The following is a 21414-nucleotide window of genomic DNA, read 5'->3' as shown; positions in this document are numbered from 1 at the left end:
GGATTTTTCATATTTGGATATTTTGGATTGGTTCAATTTATATTCTCAAAATTCTGATATTAAGATCGGTTTGATTAGGCGAAAACCCGATCTGAAATTCGAATGCTCACCCTATACACTTTGACACCCCTTCATGGCGAATCTTTATAGGAAAATTGAATAGAGAAGCAAAAGGTGTCATGGCGAATCTTTATAGGAAACTATTATTGTAACATCTCGAAATTTAGAACCCTAATTTTAGAGCCCTAAAATTTATTATTGATGACGTGGAGTCGTGAATACATTTATTTCACGTGATGCTATGGCCGAGTTGAGTCTAGGGCTTGCGTTGAAAGTTTGAAAAGTCGAACTTATTGATTTTATGATGTGGCATGTGATTTATTAATTTATGAGATGAATTAATTGTTTAAGGGTGAGTGAGAATATTAGAGAAAATTTCCATAAATACTATCCACCCAATTCTTGAGTTTTTCGAACCCCCTTGAATTTTTAGAGGAGGAATTCTATTTTGCCGGATTTAATTTAATTCTTGAGATGTTTATCCAAATTAAATCCAAGACCCAATTATTTTCCTTATTTTTAAAGAGGAAAAAAATCGACACCCCTTTGTGCCTAGTGATTTTCGAAAATCACCAATATAAGGAAGGGAGTATTATTGTTATTTTAGTTAATCCCTTATTTGATTTCCTTCCACACTTAGAATTTAAAATATTCTACCAAATCTTTCCATACCTCAAGAGATCTTGCCTTATCATACTCTAGTCAATATTAAAAATCCATGTCTTATTTAAAAGGCATAGGGGACGCCTCTTTTAACTCCAAGATGGGAGAATCCATATTTTTATTTTGCTCCGTGATATTTTATTCGACTCCGTAAAATATACCAAAACAAAATCTTGGCTAATTAAAAAGCCAAATTTTCGAAACCTACATGCCTTGGAACCCTAGAGCTTATTTTGGTATTTCTTCTTCCCTACTCCAGATTATTTAATTGTGGAGAATGAAATCTTACCAAATACTCTAAATATCTTATTGGACTCTATAAATAAGAGCCAAAACCCCTAACCCTAGCCCCCATATTTTCGCCCCTCTCCCATACTACACGCCCCCTCCCCCTTTTCCTTACTCTCTCTCAATTTTCTTCTACTTTACTCCAATAATCCTCCATCCCTTGCGAAGAATTGAAGTTTGATCCAAGAATTTTGAAGAAAAGAGTCTAATACTTAATTTCTACCGTTCGTTTTCTCTCTTAAGGTATTTTTATACCCATCTTCTTGATTCTACTCGATTCCTCTTCTTTCTAACCGATTAATCGGTCTTCTTGAACCCTCATGCATCTTGGTTGAGTGAAAGTGGGATAAAAGGGATGTGGGAATATGTCGCATGTGTGTGGCGTGTATGTGTGTGTGGCGTGTGTGTGTGTGTGCGACGTGTGTGTGTGTTGTGTTTGTGTAGGGTGTGTTTGATGGCTAAATATTCTTGTATAATAAACATGATTTTATTTATTAGTAATGATAAGATAAATCATTGGGAAAGGGAAAAAATATCGAGACATGCATGAGTAAAAGTAGTGTTGAACCTAATTTGTGATATGTGCCTATGTGATTAAAAGGTAAAACTTTGGTTGCGAAGCCGGATAACGGAAAAGCGAAACTACTTGAAATCTAAGCAGTCGAGGTGGGCTTTACTCTTAAAACTCTCTTTTATTTTGTCAAAAGTATTGATTGGTGTTATAAGGGTGGTTTAACTGTTATGTCATGCCTATGTTTGCTTTATTGTGATATTGTGTGCCTGATGCCTAGTTTGTGAGTTCGCTCCATTGGGCTATAGGGCTATGAATGTGATTATACGAATTCGGGTCTGAGTATGGGCCGCAAACCCTACCAGGCTGTGTACACGATGGGATCGGGAGCCGTCCTTGCTAGTCGGCCGGTCTCGTGGGCGTAAAGTGTGGCCACACTTTCGTCGCACCATGGAATGATTGTGATTGTTGATTTTGTTGAGGAAAAATGGGGAGTTATTTTGACTGGCCAGTCTATGGAAAAATATATTTTGTGATACTCGTGATATCTATGTTATAACTGCTTAAAACTCGAGTTCACTTGGTAAGGGTGGCATAACTTATAAAATGTTTTGGCAATGAGCTCACTGAGTATTTCAAAATACTCAGCCCTGCATGTGTTTTCCTTATGTGCAGGTTGAACGATGATGAGCGGTGGCGGGTGTTGAGCATGATAATTAATTAAGATGGTTGTTATGAACTTAGCGTAGTTGTGTCTTCATACATAGCTATTCTTTCTCTTGGTCGCTTTCCGCTGAATTTTGATACACTTTAGGATTTGTTTTTGGGATATTTGCATCTTGCCTTCGATTTGAGGCCTTAGCCCTTTTCTTGTGATTTTTATCTTGAATATTATGTCGTACTCTTGAGATTTTGATCGTTATCTAAGATACCTCTTTCTCTTTCTCATTTAAGCTTCTAGGTTAAGTTGTTGCTTCATTATGTTTCCTTTAAATGCTTTGGTCAAAACCCCTTAAATGAAACCCTAGCCTATGTTTACTTCTTTAGAGTCCGTTTGGTAGCAGCCGCCGCATTTATTGTACCCTAGGAGGGCGGGCTGTTACAATTATTATGATTATTTTGCTTACGATATTGGAAACAATCCACAAACAATATATTTGGGTCAATCATATGCCCATTTCCATTTTTATTGAATGACTCTTTCGATCTACTGGTGCTGAAGATTTGTTTTATCAACTAAGTTACGCTACATAATGACTTAATCTACCGTTTGACTAGTTCCTTAGCCTGTCTAATTAAGAACACCTAGACAACATCACAATGAACACCTAGGCACACATTTCATAAAACATGTGTCGGAAATAAATGAGACACCTAATCATAAACAAATATATGGATGGATTTGTTATTACTCATTCCGTCCTATGAAAGATTATCTCAGCGCGACGTCACATAACGTTATCAGACTTATTTTAAAGAATTTCAAAGAGAAAGAAAAGATTATTGGATGTTTTAAAATAGGAACAATGAATAAAGTAAGATAGGAATAAAGTAAGAAAAAGGAAACATAATTGCATATTTTAATTATTTCTTAAAGGGTTATTTGCCTTTAAATACACGAACATTCATAATTTTCTGATATTTCCTCGAACTTTATTTTTTTTAATACAAATACGTAAACTTTAGAGATTTCTAGTTTCTACCCAAATTTAAAAATCAAAACTTATGTGGCAAATTAATGTTTATGTGGAAATTGTAATTTTGATTTAAATAAACTAAACAATAATAAAAAAGAAAATCCATGTAATAATCTTCGTTACTCCACATCCGTCCCCTTTTTCTTTCTCTTCATGTTTTGATTTCTCTTCTCTTTGTAAATGGCTTCAGTGAACTTTCTCCTTCATATTTTAGCAGACCGAATGGGTTAAGATTGGGCAAATCAAATTTAACAAAACTTTCAGCTTTTATATTGCAATCTGTTTCCATTAGTACTTCTCTATTTTTTCTCAAAACTAATTTAGTTTTTTTCCAAATCTAACTTTTAATACAAATGAAGGAAAAAATGTACTCCATTGATAATGAAATAGGAGTGTACTTAAAAAATAACAAAAATTAAAATATCAATATCCTTTCAACCACATGTGACACGTATATCCAACATAACATTTAGTAAGCAACAAAATTAGTGGATGACATAAATAGATTTACATAAATTGCATAAAAAACTATTTATATTGCATTAAATGCATTTTATTTTCATCAGCCTTTGTAACAAACACCAAAATACTAACATTTCAACCTACGCAAGAAACGACAAACAACAAACAACTTTGAAAAGATTGCAAATAAAATCCAATGAAATGAAATATACATGCAAATTTACACAGCATGTATGAAGTTATGTCTTTCATCTCGGCTTCCATCTCTCTTCGTCTCCCTTCCTTCCATGCATACCTCAACTACTTTCAACTGAGAGTATTGTGATTAGGTTTTGGGAAGGGCCTTGAGAGCTTTTACAACGATGCTCATGTTCGGACGATCATGTTTATCTTGAAGGCACAATTGAGCTACTAGTTTCATCTGTTGCAAATAAATCATCATCATCATGAAATCAAATGCAAGAGACTTATGTATCAGCCAAACTAGTTATCTACCCTTTCAACTTCCTTTTGAGGGCAGCCTCCTTTTATTCTAGCATCCACAATCTCGTGTACCTTGCCTGAATCGAGCTGTGGTAATGCATGGTATCATATTACTTTCAAAGTTATCAAACATATAAACATGAAACAAAGACACGTTGATAGACGAGTTGCTGCATACCCATGTATGAATGTGTCTCATCGGATTCCTTTTGGGATCAATTGTCAAGAGCTCAAGGAGAATCACTCCAAAGCTATAAACATTACTTTTTTCAGTGAACTGAAACCATCTACAATTCAAAATAGCAGCAATTACTACAAATTCAAACTCATCATTAAATAAAACTACAGAAATAAACCTACTCTGGAGCATCATAACAACTCTTGACATTAGATTGACGCTCAGCCCAAGTTATCTTCGCAGTTTCATCATCAAACAGAAACACATTGCTGGATCTTAAGTCATGATGAATCAAATGATTTTCATGAATGTAGCATAATCCCCTTGCAATCCCAGCAGCAATCTTGATTCTTTGGGGCCAAGATAAGCCATCCATATCTCCTTCTCCTACTACATAAACATGCATGCAGGATAGGTTTCGTCTTCAAACTTGTTGTTTTGAATACTGTTTCACCAGATAATAATTCAAAAAAAAATTAACCAACCGCGAAGAATATCATGTAGGGACCTTCGTGCGGAAAACCCATACACCAACAACTGCCGGCCACCATTCAAACAATAACCAATTGGGTTAACCACATTTTCATGTTGCAGACTAGACACTTTTGAGACCTGCAAAACCATGTGTTAAACAGTACATTATATTAGTCGAGCCATTCAGAATGGATGTTATATAGCTATTGCTAAACCTGTGCTATAAATTCATGCTCTGGCATGTCGTCAAGCCGTTTAATTGATGCTTCTTGTCCACTTTTGAGTACTCTATGGAATAGATTTGCTTCTCTCTCTGAACTAGAACTCATACTCCTGGGAATAAAATCATCAGGCATGGGCCGAAGATTTGGAACATGTGCAAAAAGTTCACGCTCTTGCATGTACTCGAGCCTTTGAAATTTTTTTTCGTTTCCACTTTTGAGTACTCTATGGACTACATTTACTCCTCTGTCTGCACTAGCACTCGAACTCCCAGGAATAACATCATCAATCGTGTGCTTTATTTCAGGTGCTTGAAAGTCTTCACTAATGTAACTTATTTCAGCTAGCGGAATGCAAGGGACATAAAGTGGCAGCATATTGATAGTATGATGCACTGTTAAGCTAGGGACAGCATTTGACTGCTTATCAACGTCAACTGTTGATCCTGTGTCCATAGCCAACGGAAAGAATTTCATGATCAACCATCACAAGTTAAGTTAAACATTCAATATATGTAAGTTATATAGAAAAGAAAGAATTTACTTTCACCAGATGCTTTAACACTAACATCATTACTAATATCCTTCGTTTCAGCTGATGCAAAGGCAGGGACATCAACTTCAACTTCATTCTCATCCTTTTGTGCTGATCCTGTGCCATGATAGTCAACATAATGAACACCAATCATCAAAAGTTTAACATTATAAATACTTGTAAATATAAAAAACTCACTTTTATCGGATGCCAAAATTGTAGTTTTTGGACCTCTGTTCCAATGAGGCCAAAATGGTAATTTTGGTGTCGTCGTCCCTTTCATCTCCTGTTTTTCAAGGGCTAGCTCAAGCTGTGCCACAACTCTAGTCATCGTGAGTCGTTTCTTAGGTTCAGGATGCAAACATCTTCTCACAACCTCAATAAATGTCTTGAGGCAATCTTGTGTGATAACTCCCTTCAAATTTGAAGCTACAATCTGGTCAGCTTTCCCACTCTGAATCTTTTCTTGAGCCCACATGCTCATACATAGCTCATTTTCCGCAAGCCTCTTGCCAACTGCTGGTCTCCCAGTCAACACCTCCAACAACACTACTCCGAAAGAATATGTGTCACTTGCCCTTGTAAGTCTGCCAGAGTTATAATAACTTGGATCGAAATACCCAAATGAGCCCTTAACATTTGTGAAGACATGGCTCTGTAAGATATCATTCCCTAAATTTTTGGCTAACCCAAAATCTGAAACCTTAGCAACGAAATTTTCATCTAAAAGGATGTTAGTAGGCTTGACATCACGGTGTATGATGGAGCATCCAGAGTGAAGATAGTCCAAACCTCGTCCAGCTCCAATACATATCTTAAGTCGTTCAATCCATGAGAGAGTTGAGCCGCCCTCGCTATTCTTGTGGAGGCGATCTGCCAGCGTTCCATTCAACATGTAGTCATAGACAAGAATCATCTCTCCATCCTCATCGCAGTACCCAATAAGAGATACTAGATTACGGTGTCGGAATTTACTTAGTGTTTCAATCTCCGCAGCAAACTCTGTCTGCCCTTGACTCGAATCTGATCCTGCACACCGCTTTATGGCCACAACAGATGACCCATTATCAATGAAGCCCCTGTAAACTTCACCAAAACCACCCTTTCCGATCACATGCTCACGACTGAAATCTTTGGTTGCTAAGTTGATTTCGGCAAGTGAGAATCGACGGCAGAGTTTCTCAGCCGTTGAGGATGTCATCTTTTAAGCTAAGGATAAAGTTGGTTTCAATTTGCAACGATGTTACGAATTATGTCAATGGTGTTAAAAGATGATAGTAATGGATTTTTCGGCTAAGAGAAAATGATAAGGACTAGTCAAAAAGGATGGCTGTAGGCTTGTAGCCCCTCCTCAAAAGTTTATCAAAAGTTTATATCAATGACATTTTCTTTCAAAGTTTAAAAATTTATTTTAAATTCTCATTTAAATTTCCCTTCTCCTTACTATATAATTTGTTTATAAATATATTTTTGCCCCTCCTCACGTTAAATCCTGGCTACGCCCCTCGACTAATTCTTCATTGACTAGAAAGATTGACTTAGCCCACGCGCCATGCATGTTTAAGTTATCTAGAAACCTATTCAGTTTGATTTTCTTTCTAAAACAAATCCAAAAATGAGCTTAGGCCATGTTTATTTGACAAGATAAAATGATTTGTAGGAAAACAAATTATGGGAATATGATTTCTAACAACATTACTTCTTTGTATTTGGTTCGATTTTCTTCCTATGATCCAGGAAAGAACCATAGAAAACACAAAAATGAGCTTGTCATATTGCTCGACGCATTTATATAATTATCGATATTGTTAGAAATTCATGGGGTTCATCAAACTCAATTAATGATTGAAAGAATAGCCCATATGATTTCACTTCTCGGTTTATACCCTTCCCTCAGATCCCTCAAGATGAAACCTTGTAAGAGTTGGTCTTTTTTTTCCTATTTGGATTAGACCAACCCTTTATCGAACTTGACCCAAATTTTAATGCTAAGATATACCAATGGTTCAGTAATATTTAAGTTTTAGCCCATATATACTACAGTTAGTTAATTTAAATTTTCCATGGTTAACAACCCGCTTTGATACTATTGGGTTCGATCCTAAAACACTTTAGTGATTTGAAAATTAGCGTATATGACTTATATAGTGGGTTCAATATCTCTTTACACTAATGTGACATATTTGTTATAATTATTTTTGTTTCATTTGCAACAAATGGTAGCTTATCAAGAAGTGGAGCTTTAGTCCAAAACCTTTCATCTACTTTACATAAGCTCTATCTTAAGAAGAAAAAACCGTATGAAAAAGTTAAGGTCTAAGTGTTCTGTGTTAGTTTGCTTAGTTTTTTACTGCTATTATATCTGACTATTATTCTTTTGGAATTTGGAGCAATTGTGATTGCTGCATTTATACATGTAGCTGATTGGTGGTCCTCTCCACATTTTCCAAGAATACATTTCAATGAATTAGATGGTGCTTTGAATATATTTAATACATCATTAATATTGAAATTAAAATGGATATCACTCAATCCATTGATAAAAAGATAATTATTGTCGTGATTTTTCTAATAACCCTTCCCAATAAGTGGTGCCAAACATTTTGTTGAAATTTCAAAAGAAATTTTGTATGATATGTTTATTGTAATTTTTGGTTCCAAATTATAGTCATAGCGCTTTGTTTAATCGGTACAATTTTAAATGATTTTTATGAATTATGAATGCGATTGTGATGCTGTCGGTACGACTTTATTTGTTTCTCTAACAAAAATCTAGATGAATATTATTGACAACATCATAGTCAAGCTTCCCATACCACATAGTTTAAATCTAATCTCAGTCTCCCTACCAAAATTGAATTTACTCCCCCAAATTGGTGTTTCTATTATTAGAGCCAGGTCTCACATTTTTAAGAAACCCAAATAATATTCCACTATGAATTTAGCCGTCTAAGAACATTGACACGTGGTGCGTCAAGTAAATTACAATTGCACAGAATATAAAAATAGGAGAGAGAATATTTCTTCAATTACTAATGGCTGGACACACTTTATGGCGATATATATGAACTATATTCTATTTCATCCGTCCCTTCTTGAAAAGCACAAACATTTTTATTTAACATAGGTTTTAATATAATTAATAAAGTAAGATAAAGATATAAATGATAGTGTAAATAATATTAATGGAGAGTAGACTCTATATTATTATTAGTAGTATAGTGAAATGATATAAGTTATAAATAAAATGATGTGTAATTGTAATGTATTTCTCCTTCCGTCCCACCCAACATGTCCACATTCTTGAGTGACACGAGATTTTAAGGAAGTTGTTAGGGTGGACTAAGTAGAAAAGGTATTTGAACATTTTAATAAGGAGAAATGAGAGAAAGATTTATTTCCAAATATAGAAAGTAGATATCTGTAACAAACTAAAAGGAAAAGATGAACCTCTTAAATGAGATGGTGATAATATTTAACTATCCCAAAATTACAAAATTTATACTTTTCAGGAATGGATTAATAAGAAAATATTGAGCAGTTCCTATTTTCCAAAGGGAGGGAGTATTATTTTATTAGTTGTTGCTAGGGGTAGCCAGGTAGGAATGTACATATCATATCGAAAGTTTAATATCATATACCATAGCAAAAATAACAGAATGAGTATATAATATCCCATTATCTTACTGATTTTTTGGTGAACAAGATTTCGGTAATGAGTATATTCATTACAGGTGTTAAAATGTATGTAGCATCCAATTGCACAACTAAGACTAATCTTATATTATTAGTTTTTAAATGGGATATTAGCATATAATATCATGAAAATTTAAAAAAGTTGGATTTTTTCTACGAACTTTATAATTAGCAAATAATATTACGAACTTTACCACGAGTTTATTTTTTTCCACGATTGAAAAAATTCCTACAAATAATATTATGATACTTATTTTTTTTCGTAATTTCTCGACAACAATTTTGAGAACTTCAAGTTTTTCAATTTTTGAAGATAGTTTTTCTTGAAGCACGCCTCCAAAATTGTTCTTCAATCTATTAAAATAACATGAATTTTTTCATTCATGAGAAAAAACAAACCCGGGATAAAGTTCGTGATATTATTTGCCAATTTTAAAGTTCGTGGGAAAAACCTAACTTTCTGAAAGTTTCATGATATTTGATGTCAATATCCCTTTTAAAATTGAATAGATGAGATTAAAGCTCATAGACTTCAATAAATAATAGATAAAATATCAACAAAAGGATAAAATAGCCAATCTGTTATAGCATACTCCCTCCGTCCCACTTTAGGAGACTCAGTCACTTTTCTACACTCGTTTTATAAAAGTGATAATAAATAGTTAAAGTGGAGAAACGGTAAATTAGAGAGAAAATAATGTTTGGGAGTCTTTTATCAGTGAAATATTGTCCACATTTGACGTGCAACGGGTTTAAAAAATATAAAGAAAAATGAGTAGAAAATTTTAGTGAAATGTGGGTTCCACACTTATAAATTACTCCCTCCTAAAAGTGTGCTCTATTAATCAAAAGTGGAAAAAATAAAGTGGACAATATTTCACTCACAAACTGAAATAATAAAAATGGACAATATTTTATGAACAAAAGGAGTATTTCACTACTTGGGGAAAAATAGAAAACTCAGAAAGGAAATGAGCTTATAATATTGATCGATACATTTACATAATTATCCATTCGGTTGTTGGTTTCTGGATTTACAAGATATAAGCCGGGCGTAATACAACCCAAAAGAAGGAATACAAAAGAAATAACTGAAACTGATTTACAAGGAGATCGAAACTATAAATTGTAGAAAAAGAAATAGCCGAGTTGAGGAGGCCTCTTTTCGCAAGACGAGATACGCCCCGGTAGTGCTCTTCGGATTGGCGTTTCGTCCCCAAAGATAAAACGGCTGCGTTTCTGGTGAAGCAGCACCGCTATCAACAGAGCTCCGGCAAACTGGATGGAGGAGAGGGTTTCGACAGAAAAACAATGCAGAGAAAGAAGAGAGTGTATGATGCAGATTCTAGTTTTCAGTCTATAGAATGCTAGAATGACTAGCCTATTTATAGGCTCAGTCCACTGTGGGGTCAACGCAGCCTTGATGGCTGTCATCAATGCCAGACCGTAACGGTCGTCGGTTACAAGGCGTTACAGAGCTGAGAGTCTGATTTTAGAAGCTTCTAGATTCGATCATGACGTGGACTTTCACGTGTCATACTGACGAGGTGTCATCCCACATGGCTTGCTGACGTGGAACGTGGTCTAAAAAGAACTAGACCGACTAGCCTTAGGCCAAGCCCACAACTAGGCCCAAAGACCACCCAAAGACCAATTGCCAAGATCCAAGGACAAGGGCACGGGCACGGGCTCGCGGCGGGGCGGGCGGCGGCGGCGGCGCGCGCGTGTGGGCTCTACAACCCATCTTAGTCCACTATAATTATTCCATGTAATAATCATTCTTATTAAATACTAGTTTAATAAGGTTGTAACTTCCAATGTGGGATAATTAACTCTCTTAATTATTCCCTAAGCTTTTCTCATAGCTCATTAAGTGTGCAATTTTGCACAACTTTAATTCATTATTTCTCACTCACCGGGAATCGGATTTGAGAAAATGAATATACCACGTCCATCTACTCCGAACGTAGATCGACACTATATCATTTAATTTCACAAAATTAAATGTCTCGTTGAAATTATAATTGGTCAAAGTCCATTGACCGGGCATAGATTCCAACAATCCCCCACATGAGTGGAAATAGCCAAATGCAAATGCATGCAGACACAAGCTCAACCCTCGAGAGGTATATAAGCATAAGGATAGATAGCTTTTATCTTTGAACATTCCATAGTCAACGCCATCGGATACACAGGCGGCCTAGTAGCGCGATGCTTTGAACTAGTCCCCCACGCCGTGCACCGAGACAATGGTATTAACACTTAAACACCTAAACCTCATCCGTTCTTACGTTTTGTGTCCTTTGCGGCCTTGGACACCACTTTGGATTCATAAGTGTGTAATTTGAAGTGGCCACACTTCACACTTACATAGGTGATTCCTATTCGAGTATCTTGCCCTACTCGGTCTCTTTGAGAACTCAATCTCCTTGAGATCCTTAGGAATCATTAATAGTCATAGACTTATCCTCACCACAAGAAAAGTTTTCAACACTCTACTGCTCCTTAGGGAATAGATGTAGATGAGTGTTTCATACAAACTCTCATAGCTTAGTTTTCCCATTGAACCAAGTTCTTGGGATCTCCAGTCATCATGGTTGGGTTACCACTATGACAATTCTTTAGTTTGTGGATTTCAAACTCATTCCCTCTAGCAACTAATTCATTTGATCACGGTTTAACCCTTTGGTTAGCGGATCCGCTAGATTATCTACTGACTTCACATAGTCTATTGTAATCACCCCTGTTGTGATCAAATGTCTCACGGTATTATGTCTTCGACGAATATGTCGAGACTTACCGTTGTAGAAGCCATTATTTGCCCTCCCGATAGCGGCTTGGCTATCACAGCGAATCAACACTGGAGGCACTGGCCTAGACTAATCTGGAATATCCTCAAGGAAGTTCTTAAGCCACTCGGCTTATTCCCCGGCTTTATCTAAAGCTATGAATTCTAATTCCATGGTTGAACGGGCTATACATGTCTGTTTCGTGGATTTCCACGAGACAGCACCACCTCCAATAGTAAAGACGTATCCACTTGTTGAAAGTGAGTCCTTATTGTCGGATATCCAATTCGCATCACAGTACCCTTCAAGTACCGGGGGTATCTCGAAAAATGTAGCCCATGATTTTGAGTATGTTTTAGATATCTCAAAACCCTTACAAGAGCTCTCCAATGCTCTTTGCTTGGATTACTTGTGTAACGACTAAATTTGTTCACGGCACAAGCAATGTCCGGCCGAGTGCAATTAGTTAAGTACATAATGCACCCAATGACCCGTGCATATTCTTCTTGTGCAACGGGTTCGCCCTTGTTTTTGCTCAAGTGAACATCGAGTTCAATTGGAGTCTTAACCGGCGCGCCATCGTAGGCATTGAATTTCTTCAATATCTTCCCAACATAATGAGATTGGGTTAAGATGATTCCATCGGATGTTCTTAGAATTTTCATTCCAAGAATTACATCGGCTAGACCCATGTCTTTCATGTCAAAGTTTCTCTTTAACATGGCCTTTGTCTTGTTAATCACTTGAGTGTTACTACCCATGATTAACATGTTATCAACGTAAAGACACACTATAACGTACCCGTTATCAGTGCTCTTAATGTAGACACATTTGTCACACTCGTTGATTTTAAACCCATTTGATAACATCACATTATCAAACTTCAAGTGCCATTGCAACGGCGCTTGTTTTAATCCATAGAGGGACTTAACCAGTTTGCATACCTTCTTCTCTTGTCCAGGTACTACAAACCCTTCGGGTTGTTCCATATAGATTTCATCATCTAGTTCACCAAGTAGAAATGCAGTCTTAACATCCATTTGATGAATCTCAAGATTGTGCAACGCAGCAATCGCGAGAAGCACTCGGATAGATGTAATCCTTATTACAGGTGAATAGGTATCGAAGAAGTCATGTCCTTCCTTTTGTTTAAAACCCTTTACAACTAGTCGGGCTTTATACTTATCCACTGTTCCATCGGCCTTAAATTTTCTTTTAAGCACCCATTTGCACCCTAAAGGTTTCGCACCTTCGGGCAATCAACCAACACCCAAGTGTGGTTTAGCAAAATTGAATCAATTTCGCTTTGAACAGCTTCTCTCCAATGTAGCCCGTCTGGGCCATCGAAGGCTACTTTTATTGACGTTGGCTCTTCATCCAACATAAAAGCAATATAGTCAGGGCCAAACGTTTTTGGTGTTCTGACTCTACTACCACGTCTTAGTACTGCATCACTTGGATAAGGCCTCACTCGCTTGCGCGATTTAGGCTCTTCATCCACGGATTTAGAACTAGTGGCTTCATCCACTGTCTTAGAACTAGTGGCCTTATCTTCAATTCTTGTCTCAGAATTGATTGAGACTTCTTCTTTGTCCTTGCAAGGAAATGTATTTTCGAGAAATATTGCATTCCTTGACTCGATTGTTGTTCCTACTGTGATTGTCGATATTTCAAACTTGTGAACAACAAATCTATATGCACTACTGTTAAGTGCATATCCAATGAAGATACAATCGACTGATTTAGGGCCAATTGTAACTTCTTTGGGCGGGGGAACCATCACCTTTGCCAAACACCCCCACACTTTGAGGTATTTGTAGGATGGTTTCCTACCTTTCCACAACTCATAAGGAGTGACGTCTTTTCCTTTGAGTGGAATTTTGTTTAGGATATAGTTGGCTGTCAAAATAGCCTCCCCCCACATGTTATGTGGTAATCCTGAACTTAGTAGCAACGCATTCATCGTCTCTTTTAGAGTTCGATATTTGCGTTCTGCTACACCATTAGATTGTGGTGAGTATGGAGCTTTTGTTTGATGAATTATACCACTTGCGTTGCATAACTCCTCAAACGGGGCTACATACTCGCCTATATCACTTCGAATCGCTTTGATTTTACAACCAAGTTGATTCTCAACTTCGTTCTTATAATTTTTGAACGCTTCAATTGCTTCATGTTTACTTCTTAAAAGATAAATGTAGCAATATTTTGTGCAATCATCTATAAAAGTGATATAGTACTTTTTACCACCTCTAGTTTGCACCATCTTTAAATCACATACATCCATGTGAATTAATTCAAGGGGTTTTGTTTTGCGTTCAACTGAGTGAAACGGTAACTTAGTCATTTTAGCCTCAAGACATATTTCACATTTGTATTGGCTATCCACTTCAATTGCCTTTAGTAAATCTAAGTTTACTAATTTTTTAACGGCTTTTGAATTTACATGTCCCAATCTACAATGCCACAAATTTGAAGACTCAATCAAATAAGAGGAAGTAGATGCTTTATTATTATTGTTAGCCAAAGGCTTTGGAACAAGGTGCGTAGCCACACTAAGCTTGAAAAGTCCGTCGGTTGCATAACCTTTTCCGAGGGACTTCCCAAACTTGTACAAAACAAACATATCAGACTCGAATACAAGTTTAAACCCCTTATTAACTAGTATTGATCCTGACACTAGGTTCTTGCGGATGTCCGGAACATGCAGCACATCCTTCAAAGTGTTAGTGACGCCAAACGTCATCATGAGAATCACGTTGCCAATGCCGAGGACCTCGGACGATGCTTGATTCCCATGTTGATCTTCCTCCCTTCAACAGCAGTGTAGGAGGCAAACTTGCTCCTATCTTAGCAGACATGAGCAGTAGCGCCGGTGTCGATGTACCAGTCGCCCTTGTTGTCAACAATGTTGACTTCTTTAGTGACCACGGCAACGAGGTCATCTTCATTCCAGTCCTTGAACTCTTTCTCAACGACATGGGCTACCGGCTTCTTCTTCTTGCTGCGGCAGTCTTTGGCAAAGTGGCCAATTTTGCCACACTTGTAGCATTCACCTTCAAACTTCTTCGTAGGCTGCTTTCCCTCCCCTTGTCCTTCTTATTTGGGCGAGGGCGTTTGTTGGAGGGTCGGCCCCGCTCCAACAAGTTGGCTTTGGCATCAAGTGGGCTAAAGCCTTTAGCCTTTTGGTCGATCTTGCGCACATCCGCTTCAATGCGCAGCTTCACGATCAAGTCTTCAAGACACATCTTCTTTCGCTTGTGCTTGAGATAGTGCTTGAAGTCCTTCCAGCTAGAAGGAAGTTTCTCAATGAGTATGCACCGCACAAATTTGTCGGGCAAATTCATCCCTTCAGCCACGAGTCCGTGGATGATCATTTGGAACTCTTGAATTTGTTCCATGACTGGTCTAGAGTCGACCATTTTGTAGTCCATGAATTTGGATACTACAACATGTTCCGTACCGGCAGCATTGTCGGTACTATACTTATTTTCTAGGCTTTCCCACATTTCTTTGGATGTGATTACAAGGGAGTATACATTGTACAAGCTATCATCTAATGCACTTAGAATGAAATTTTTACAAAGATAATCTCCTTTGCGTCATGCTTCATAGTCCGCCATGACCTCAACGCTTGTCTCTTGATCACTTGGCGTGGGCGGCTTGTTCTCCGTGAGGAAGTTGGCGATGCCCAATGTTGTCAAGTAGAACAACATCTTTTGGTACCACCTCTTGAAGTCAACTCCTCCAAATTTAGGTGGCTTCTCGGCGGGTGGCATCAATCTAGGTGCCAATGGTGCCGCACTTGGTCCATTGAAGGAACCATTCACGTTGCCCTCGAAGGAGCCAACAACTTGGTTGGGCATAGAACCCCCACCAATCATGTTGGGCATAGAGCCCGCCATGGTAATGTTAGGCATAGAGCCCGTCATGTTCGTACTGGTCCCGAAGGAGCCAATACCCGTGCTGGACCCGAAGGCCCCAACACTCATGTGAGACCCGAAGGCCCCAACACTCGATCCATTAAAGGATCCGAAGGAACCACTAAAAGTGGAACAAACTGACCCACTAGAGGTGGATCCACCAGTGAGCCCCTAGGTATTAGTATACACCCAAGGGGTTGTTGAAAAAGATGGATAGAGCCCGGGAGTTGGCATCATCGTGGTGGATGCCATGGTGGAGGAAATGATGGCGGCGATGGTGGCCGGAGTGGTGGAAGCGGCAATGTTTGATTCGGTCGACATCTACAAGCAAAGGTGTTAAGTTTCGAAAATTTTAGGTTCAGTTATGTCCAAATTCCTTCAAAGGCAAGCTATCTCGTCTTGCGATTGTTGGTTTCTGGATTTACAAGATATAAGTCGGGCGTAATACAACCCAAAAGAAGGAATACAAAAGAAATAACTGAAACTGAATTACAAGGAGATCGAAACTATAAATTGTAGGAAAAAGAAATAGCCGAGTCGAGGAGGCCTTTTTTTGCAAGACGAGATACGCCCCTGTAGTGCTCTTCGGATTGGCGTTTCGTCCCCAAAGATAAAACGACTGCGTCTCTGGTGAAGCAGCACCGCTATCAACAGAGCTCCGGCGAACTGGATGGAGGAGAGGGTTTCGACAGAAAAACAATGCAGAGAAAGAAGAGAGTGTATGATGCAGATTCTAGTTTTCAGTCTATAGAATGCTAGAATGACTAGCCTATTTATAGGCTCAGTCCACTGTGGGGTCTTGATGGCTGTCATCAATGCCAGACTGTAACGGTCGTCGGTTACAAGGCGTTACAGAGCTGAGAGTCTGATTCTAGAAGCTTCTAGATTCGATCATGACGTGGACTTTCACGTGTCATATTGATGAGGTGTCATCCCGCTTGGCTTGCTGACGTGGAAACGGTGGTGGTCTAAAAAAACTAGACCCACTAGCCTTGGGCCAAGCCCACAACTAGGCCCAAAGAACAGCCCAAAGACCACCCAAAGACCAATTGCCAAGATCCAAGGGCACGGGCTCGCGGCGGCGCGCGCGTGTGCGCGCGTGTGGGCTCTACAGCCCATCTTAGTCCACTATAATTATTCCATGTAATAATCCTTCTTATTAAATACTAGTTTAATAAGGTTGTAACTTCCAATGTGAGATAATTAACTCTCTTAATTAATCCCTAAGCTTCTCTCATAGCTCATTAAATTTGCAATTTTGCACAACTTTAATCCATTATTTCTCACTCACCGGGAATCAAATTTGAGAAAATGAATATACCACGTTCATCTACTCCGAACGTAGATCGACGCTATATCATTTAATTTCACAAAATTAAATATCCTGTTGAAATTATAATTGGTCAAAGTCTATTGACCGGCATAGATTCCAACATCGGTTATATTGTTATGCTTAACTTTGTTTTATTTGCTAACAAATAAAAAAAAGTTTGGCCTTGACGGTGTAATATCACGTTAGAAATCCACTTGCCATGTGGGTATGGATTGGGCCGGACTTAGCAAAATTAATTAAGGCCTGGCTCAACCCGGCTCAGACACGGGCATGGGCCGAACTGGGCCAAAATATAGGCAGTGGACCTTTCTGGGCCGGGCCAGCCCATTTGACAAATCTAGATGTGACCCATATGTCCATAATTCAATATGTCCATTTTGCTTGTTTCCTTATGGATATGAGTTGTGACGATGTGATATTGCAGGAGTATTAACTATGACCCAGTATTTCATGTGTATATTTTCATATCTTGTTTTTAAATAAAATTTAGATTATATTTTCTTATGCTTAAAATTATGTATTACACATATGCATATGTCATTTTAACACGTCCCTATGCATATATACTATAAATACAAAGAGTTTTTTTTTTGTGTTCATTTATTTATCACTTTTCTAGCTGTTTGTTAAAACATCAAATAAATAAATATTTAAGGAATTAGAATTTTGGCAGTCCCTTGCTCATAAGCATGATTCGTTACATGTAGGTAGGGTGAGCAAAATATCATCATTAGGACTTTTTGTTCAATTTCTTTATTATCTGCAATTAACTAAATAAATAAATAATAAATAAATAATACTCTCTACGTCCTTCAAAGATAGAAATTATTTCCATTTTTATTTGATCCATTCTCCACTAGCAATTCTTCAATCATTTTTAGTCTCTCTCTTTACTAATTATGAATTAAACCCATGCCGTTTCAAAAGTTTCTATTTTACAAAGTCGGATTCGGAGGGAGTAACAAAAGGAAAACCATATAAAATAAATAATTTCATCTTATAAATTGGAGAAATAAGGAATTTGCAATCCAAGCGACTATAAGCATAAGCATGTTTTTTTGTATGCATCCTTGCAAATACTCTATGCTCTCAACAGACCAAACATGAGAATTAATCCCAAAACTATCATATCATGAGATATTATTTGGTTTATAAACCCCATATCTATTGCCTAATATAATCGAGGCGGGACAAGTTTCCTTGCATCGAACACCGTAACATGTTCTTTCATTTTTACCTTGGAAACGATAAATGAGTATAGGATTAAGGTTTCACAATCTTCAAACAAGTGCAACTATCACATATAATCATATGACTTAGATCTTTGGCCTTGTGTTCGATTCCAAGTCTTAGAAATACTCAACAAAACCTGCAAAATTCTGATTAATAGACTAATTACTAAGCAAAAGAGTAGTCAGACACATAAAAACACATTCTACAATAAGACTAAAGATATTCTCCAAAGTATAAGAGAAACACCTACAGCTTAAATCTTAATCACACCCATTTTACTTAAGAAAAAAATGAATTGAGATGGTTTGTACAAATTGGAAGAAGTAGGAAGACTAACCTGTTCACCAATTGAGAGTATGACTTGAATTTCCCATCTTAAAAAGAAGAGTAGCAACGAATTACAAAGAGAGATTCTGGTCTTAATTGCCTGGAAGAAGCAACAGCTAGCGGATTGCACTCAACTAATTCAATTGTACACAATGTGACCATTGCAGGTGACCAATTGAGCTCCTTTAATTTGTAGCAATGCCGTAGACTTAGAAGGCCAAGGCTTGGGAGAGTTCCAAGTTGAGGACTCCAGTGCACCAAATCAGTGTCATAAAGGCAAAAATCTGCATCTTTGTTCTGCTAAGTCTTAACTTCGGAAACTGTAGAAAACTTCAGTTGCACAACTTTTGAATAACATCGCTGCAAACGTCTTCCTATAGCCACAACTGCAATAGTTCATGGTGGTTGGATCAGAAAAAACAGCTACTTGGCACAAGAAAAGAAAATGTTCATCCTAGCTCAAGAAATTCAACAATCAACATATTGATGAACTTTCACTAAGGGATCTCTTTCATATATATTTACAATCTAGTGAAAGTGTGAAACCATCAACTGATTCAACATAACATAAATAGAATATAGGATATGCGCGCACATGAATATTTAATGAATCGTACATAATTATATAAACATTTATCACACATAAGCTTATATACCACCAAACATGTGAAGCTACCTCATGTTACATATCAAAATCTCATTTATAGACTAACTAGTAACAAAAAGATCACTCAACAGCCTAAAACAGACAAAGTATTACTATATAATATTATAAAAACAAATCAAAGTTTACAAAGTCAATTGTAAAAAGGGAAGCAAAGAAATGCGAGACGATTGTAGAATACATTGAATTGTACTCTTAAGAGAAGTGGCTGCACCATATGCTGCCATAACTGAGTTGAAATATGAATTATGAAAGCAGAATAGGTGATATAAGGTGTAAGACTGGGGTTAGGTAGTGGTGGTGAAACGTGAGGAGTTGGCAACGCTGGATTCTAAAGGTGTTGCAAATCAAGTGTATAAAATTGCGGGCTGCAATTATTCAACTGAAAATGGTTGTTTTGTGCCTCCACTTAGTAAAGTCAGCCTGCACATTCACCCAGTAATGAGAAAATAAGATGAGAAAATACTACTAGAATAAGAGCTTTTTATTTTAACATCTCAAATTGACATTCTTTTCATTCTCGGCCCCTTTTATCCATTCTTTGTTGCTACCTTCAAAACTTCTTTACCTTATACGATCAAGATTCATCGACATAATGCAACACCATTACATATAAAAGATACATATCGAAACACATTATGATTCTGTTACAAAATAACCTTTCTTACATCAACCATACTTTTCGAGAATCCGGCCTAACTAATCGAACTCAACTCTTACACTTATGTTCGTAAAAATCCAATTAATTCGATCCATACTTTATCCATGTTCTAGAACTCGATTTCATAGCCAAACAATATAATTAAAATCAAAATCAAAATCGGTCAAGTCTTCGACCCTTCTAAGTTCTTCACCTAGGATTCAAATTCATTTCAGTTTCCTGTTCAAATCATTTTTAAATGTATCCAATTTCACCAATATGAGCTAAATTCAAGCATCTAAAGAAGAACACCTAACTTTCCAGTCTTCAAGCTACTACCATTCCTATTAATTATTGGAAGCGATTAAATAATTACACTTATAGCCTCAAGACTCACCATAGTCAATACATACATTAATACATACATATCAAGATAGGATTTTTTTCAGTTTCAAGCTAAATGATAAAATGGGGTGAGAGCTCTACCTTAATATATGTGATAACGTTGATTGGAGCTCAAAGTTTGGAGATTGAAATGGAAAATCCCCTAAACATTAAAAAAGGGCGTCGGATGGCATGACGGTGGCGGCAGGGGTGGTTGCCGTGGTGGAGGAAAAAAACTGAAAGAGAGAGAAAATACACTTTGGCCACGTTTGGTTGACGAGAAAGTAAAGTTGGCAAGAAAAATGATTCCTGGGAAAATGAATCCCAGGAATATAATTCCTAGTAACTTTACTTTCCTATGTTTGAAAGATATCAAGATTTTAAATTTATATTTAATTTAAACACCAAACTAAAAATATACTTATTATTTTTATTTATAAAAAAGAATAATAATATAAAATTTTTTTTAATGAACTATTATTTACAAATAATAATAATTAATTTATTATATTTATTATTACAATGGGTAGTTTAAATATGGATTATCGATCATAATATAAAATAATACATATAATTATAGTTTGAAATATTATACTCATTTATTATAATAATAATAATAATAATAATAATAATAATTGTGTTATAATTATAATATTTAATAAATGAAAATTACACTATAACTTTATTGATTAATTATTAATTTATAAAAATAATAATAATTATTTATCATACGATTTATATTATATAATTAAATTTTAATTATTTAATAAATTATTAATTATTATTATTATTATGAATTATTATAAAATAAGTTATAATTATGATAATTTTAATCATAGTTATTTATTTTCTG

At 36.6% G+C, this 21414-nt stretch overlaps 1 protein-coding gene and 1 long non-coding RNA gene across 4 annotated transcripts; one reads left to right on the top strand and one right to left on the bottom strand.

Annotated features, from left to right (window-relative positions):
* Positions 1-1093: 1093 nt before the first annotated feature.
* LOC148932918 (uncharacterized) lies at positions 1094-2435 on the top strand. The gene is made up of 3 exons (XR_016135677.1): positions 1094-1254; positions 1613-1677; positions 2198-2435. It is a non-coding gene; the product is annotated as an uncharacterized LOC148932918 (long non-coding RNA).
* A 1300-nt stretch (positions 2436-3735) lies between these two features.
* LOC125217857 (uncharacterized) lies at positions 3736-6904 on the bottom strand. 3 transcript variants are annotated; one of them, XM_048119425.2, is made up of 8 exons: positions 5771-6904; positions 5582-5689; positions 5032-5483; positions 4828-4954; positions 4525-4729; positions 4343-4451; positions 4177-4251; positions 3736-4102 (listed from the first exon to the last, which is right to left on the bottom strand). In XM_048119425.2, exons 1-8 carry the CDS (start codon positions 6771-6773, stop codon positions 4007-4009), a joined length of 2175 nt encoding a protein of 724 aa, XP_047975382.1. In that variant the 5' UTR covers positions 6774-6904; the 3' UTR covers positions 3736-4006. The 3 variants fall into 3 exon arrangements, with proteins under 3 accessions (XP_047975382.1, XP_047975378.1, XP_047975391.1); XM_048119421.2 differs by having other exon boundaries at positions 4525-4732; positions 5771-6903; XM_048119434.2 differs by having other exon boundaries at positions 4525-4732; positions 5588-5689; positions 5771-6903.
* Positions 6905-21414: the final 14510 nt, after the last annotated feature.

This window comes from Salvia hispanica, chromosome 2 (genome assembly GCF_029641045.1).
Source record: "Salvia hispanica isolate PSC_SH4W2 chromosome 2, Shi_PSC_v1, whole genome shotgun sequence".
Lineage (NCBI taxonomy): Eukaryota > Viridiplantae > Streptophyta > Magnoliopsida > Lamiales > Lamiaceae > Salvia > Salvia hispanica.
The sequence above is the reverse complement of the archived record's forward strand: the minus strand, read 5'-3'. Positions and strand labels throughout refer to the sequence as shown.

Excerpts from the sequence above, each read along its gene's own strand:
- LOC125217857 (XM_048119421.2), bottom strand. The coding sequence starts at position 6,773 with ATGACATCCTCAACGGCTGAGAAACTCTGCCGTCGATTCTCACTTGCC. Across the intron at positions 4,955-5,031 it reads AGCATGAATTTATAGCACAG|GTCTCAAAAGTGTCTAGTCT; the intron begins GTTTAGCAATAG and ends ATGGTTTTGCAG. Across the intron at positions 4,252-4,342 it reads TGAGACACATTCATACATGG|CTCGATTCAGGCAAGGTACA; the intron begins GTATGCAGCAAC and ends GCATTACCACAG.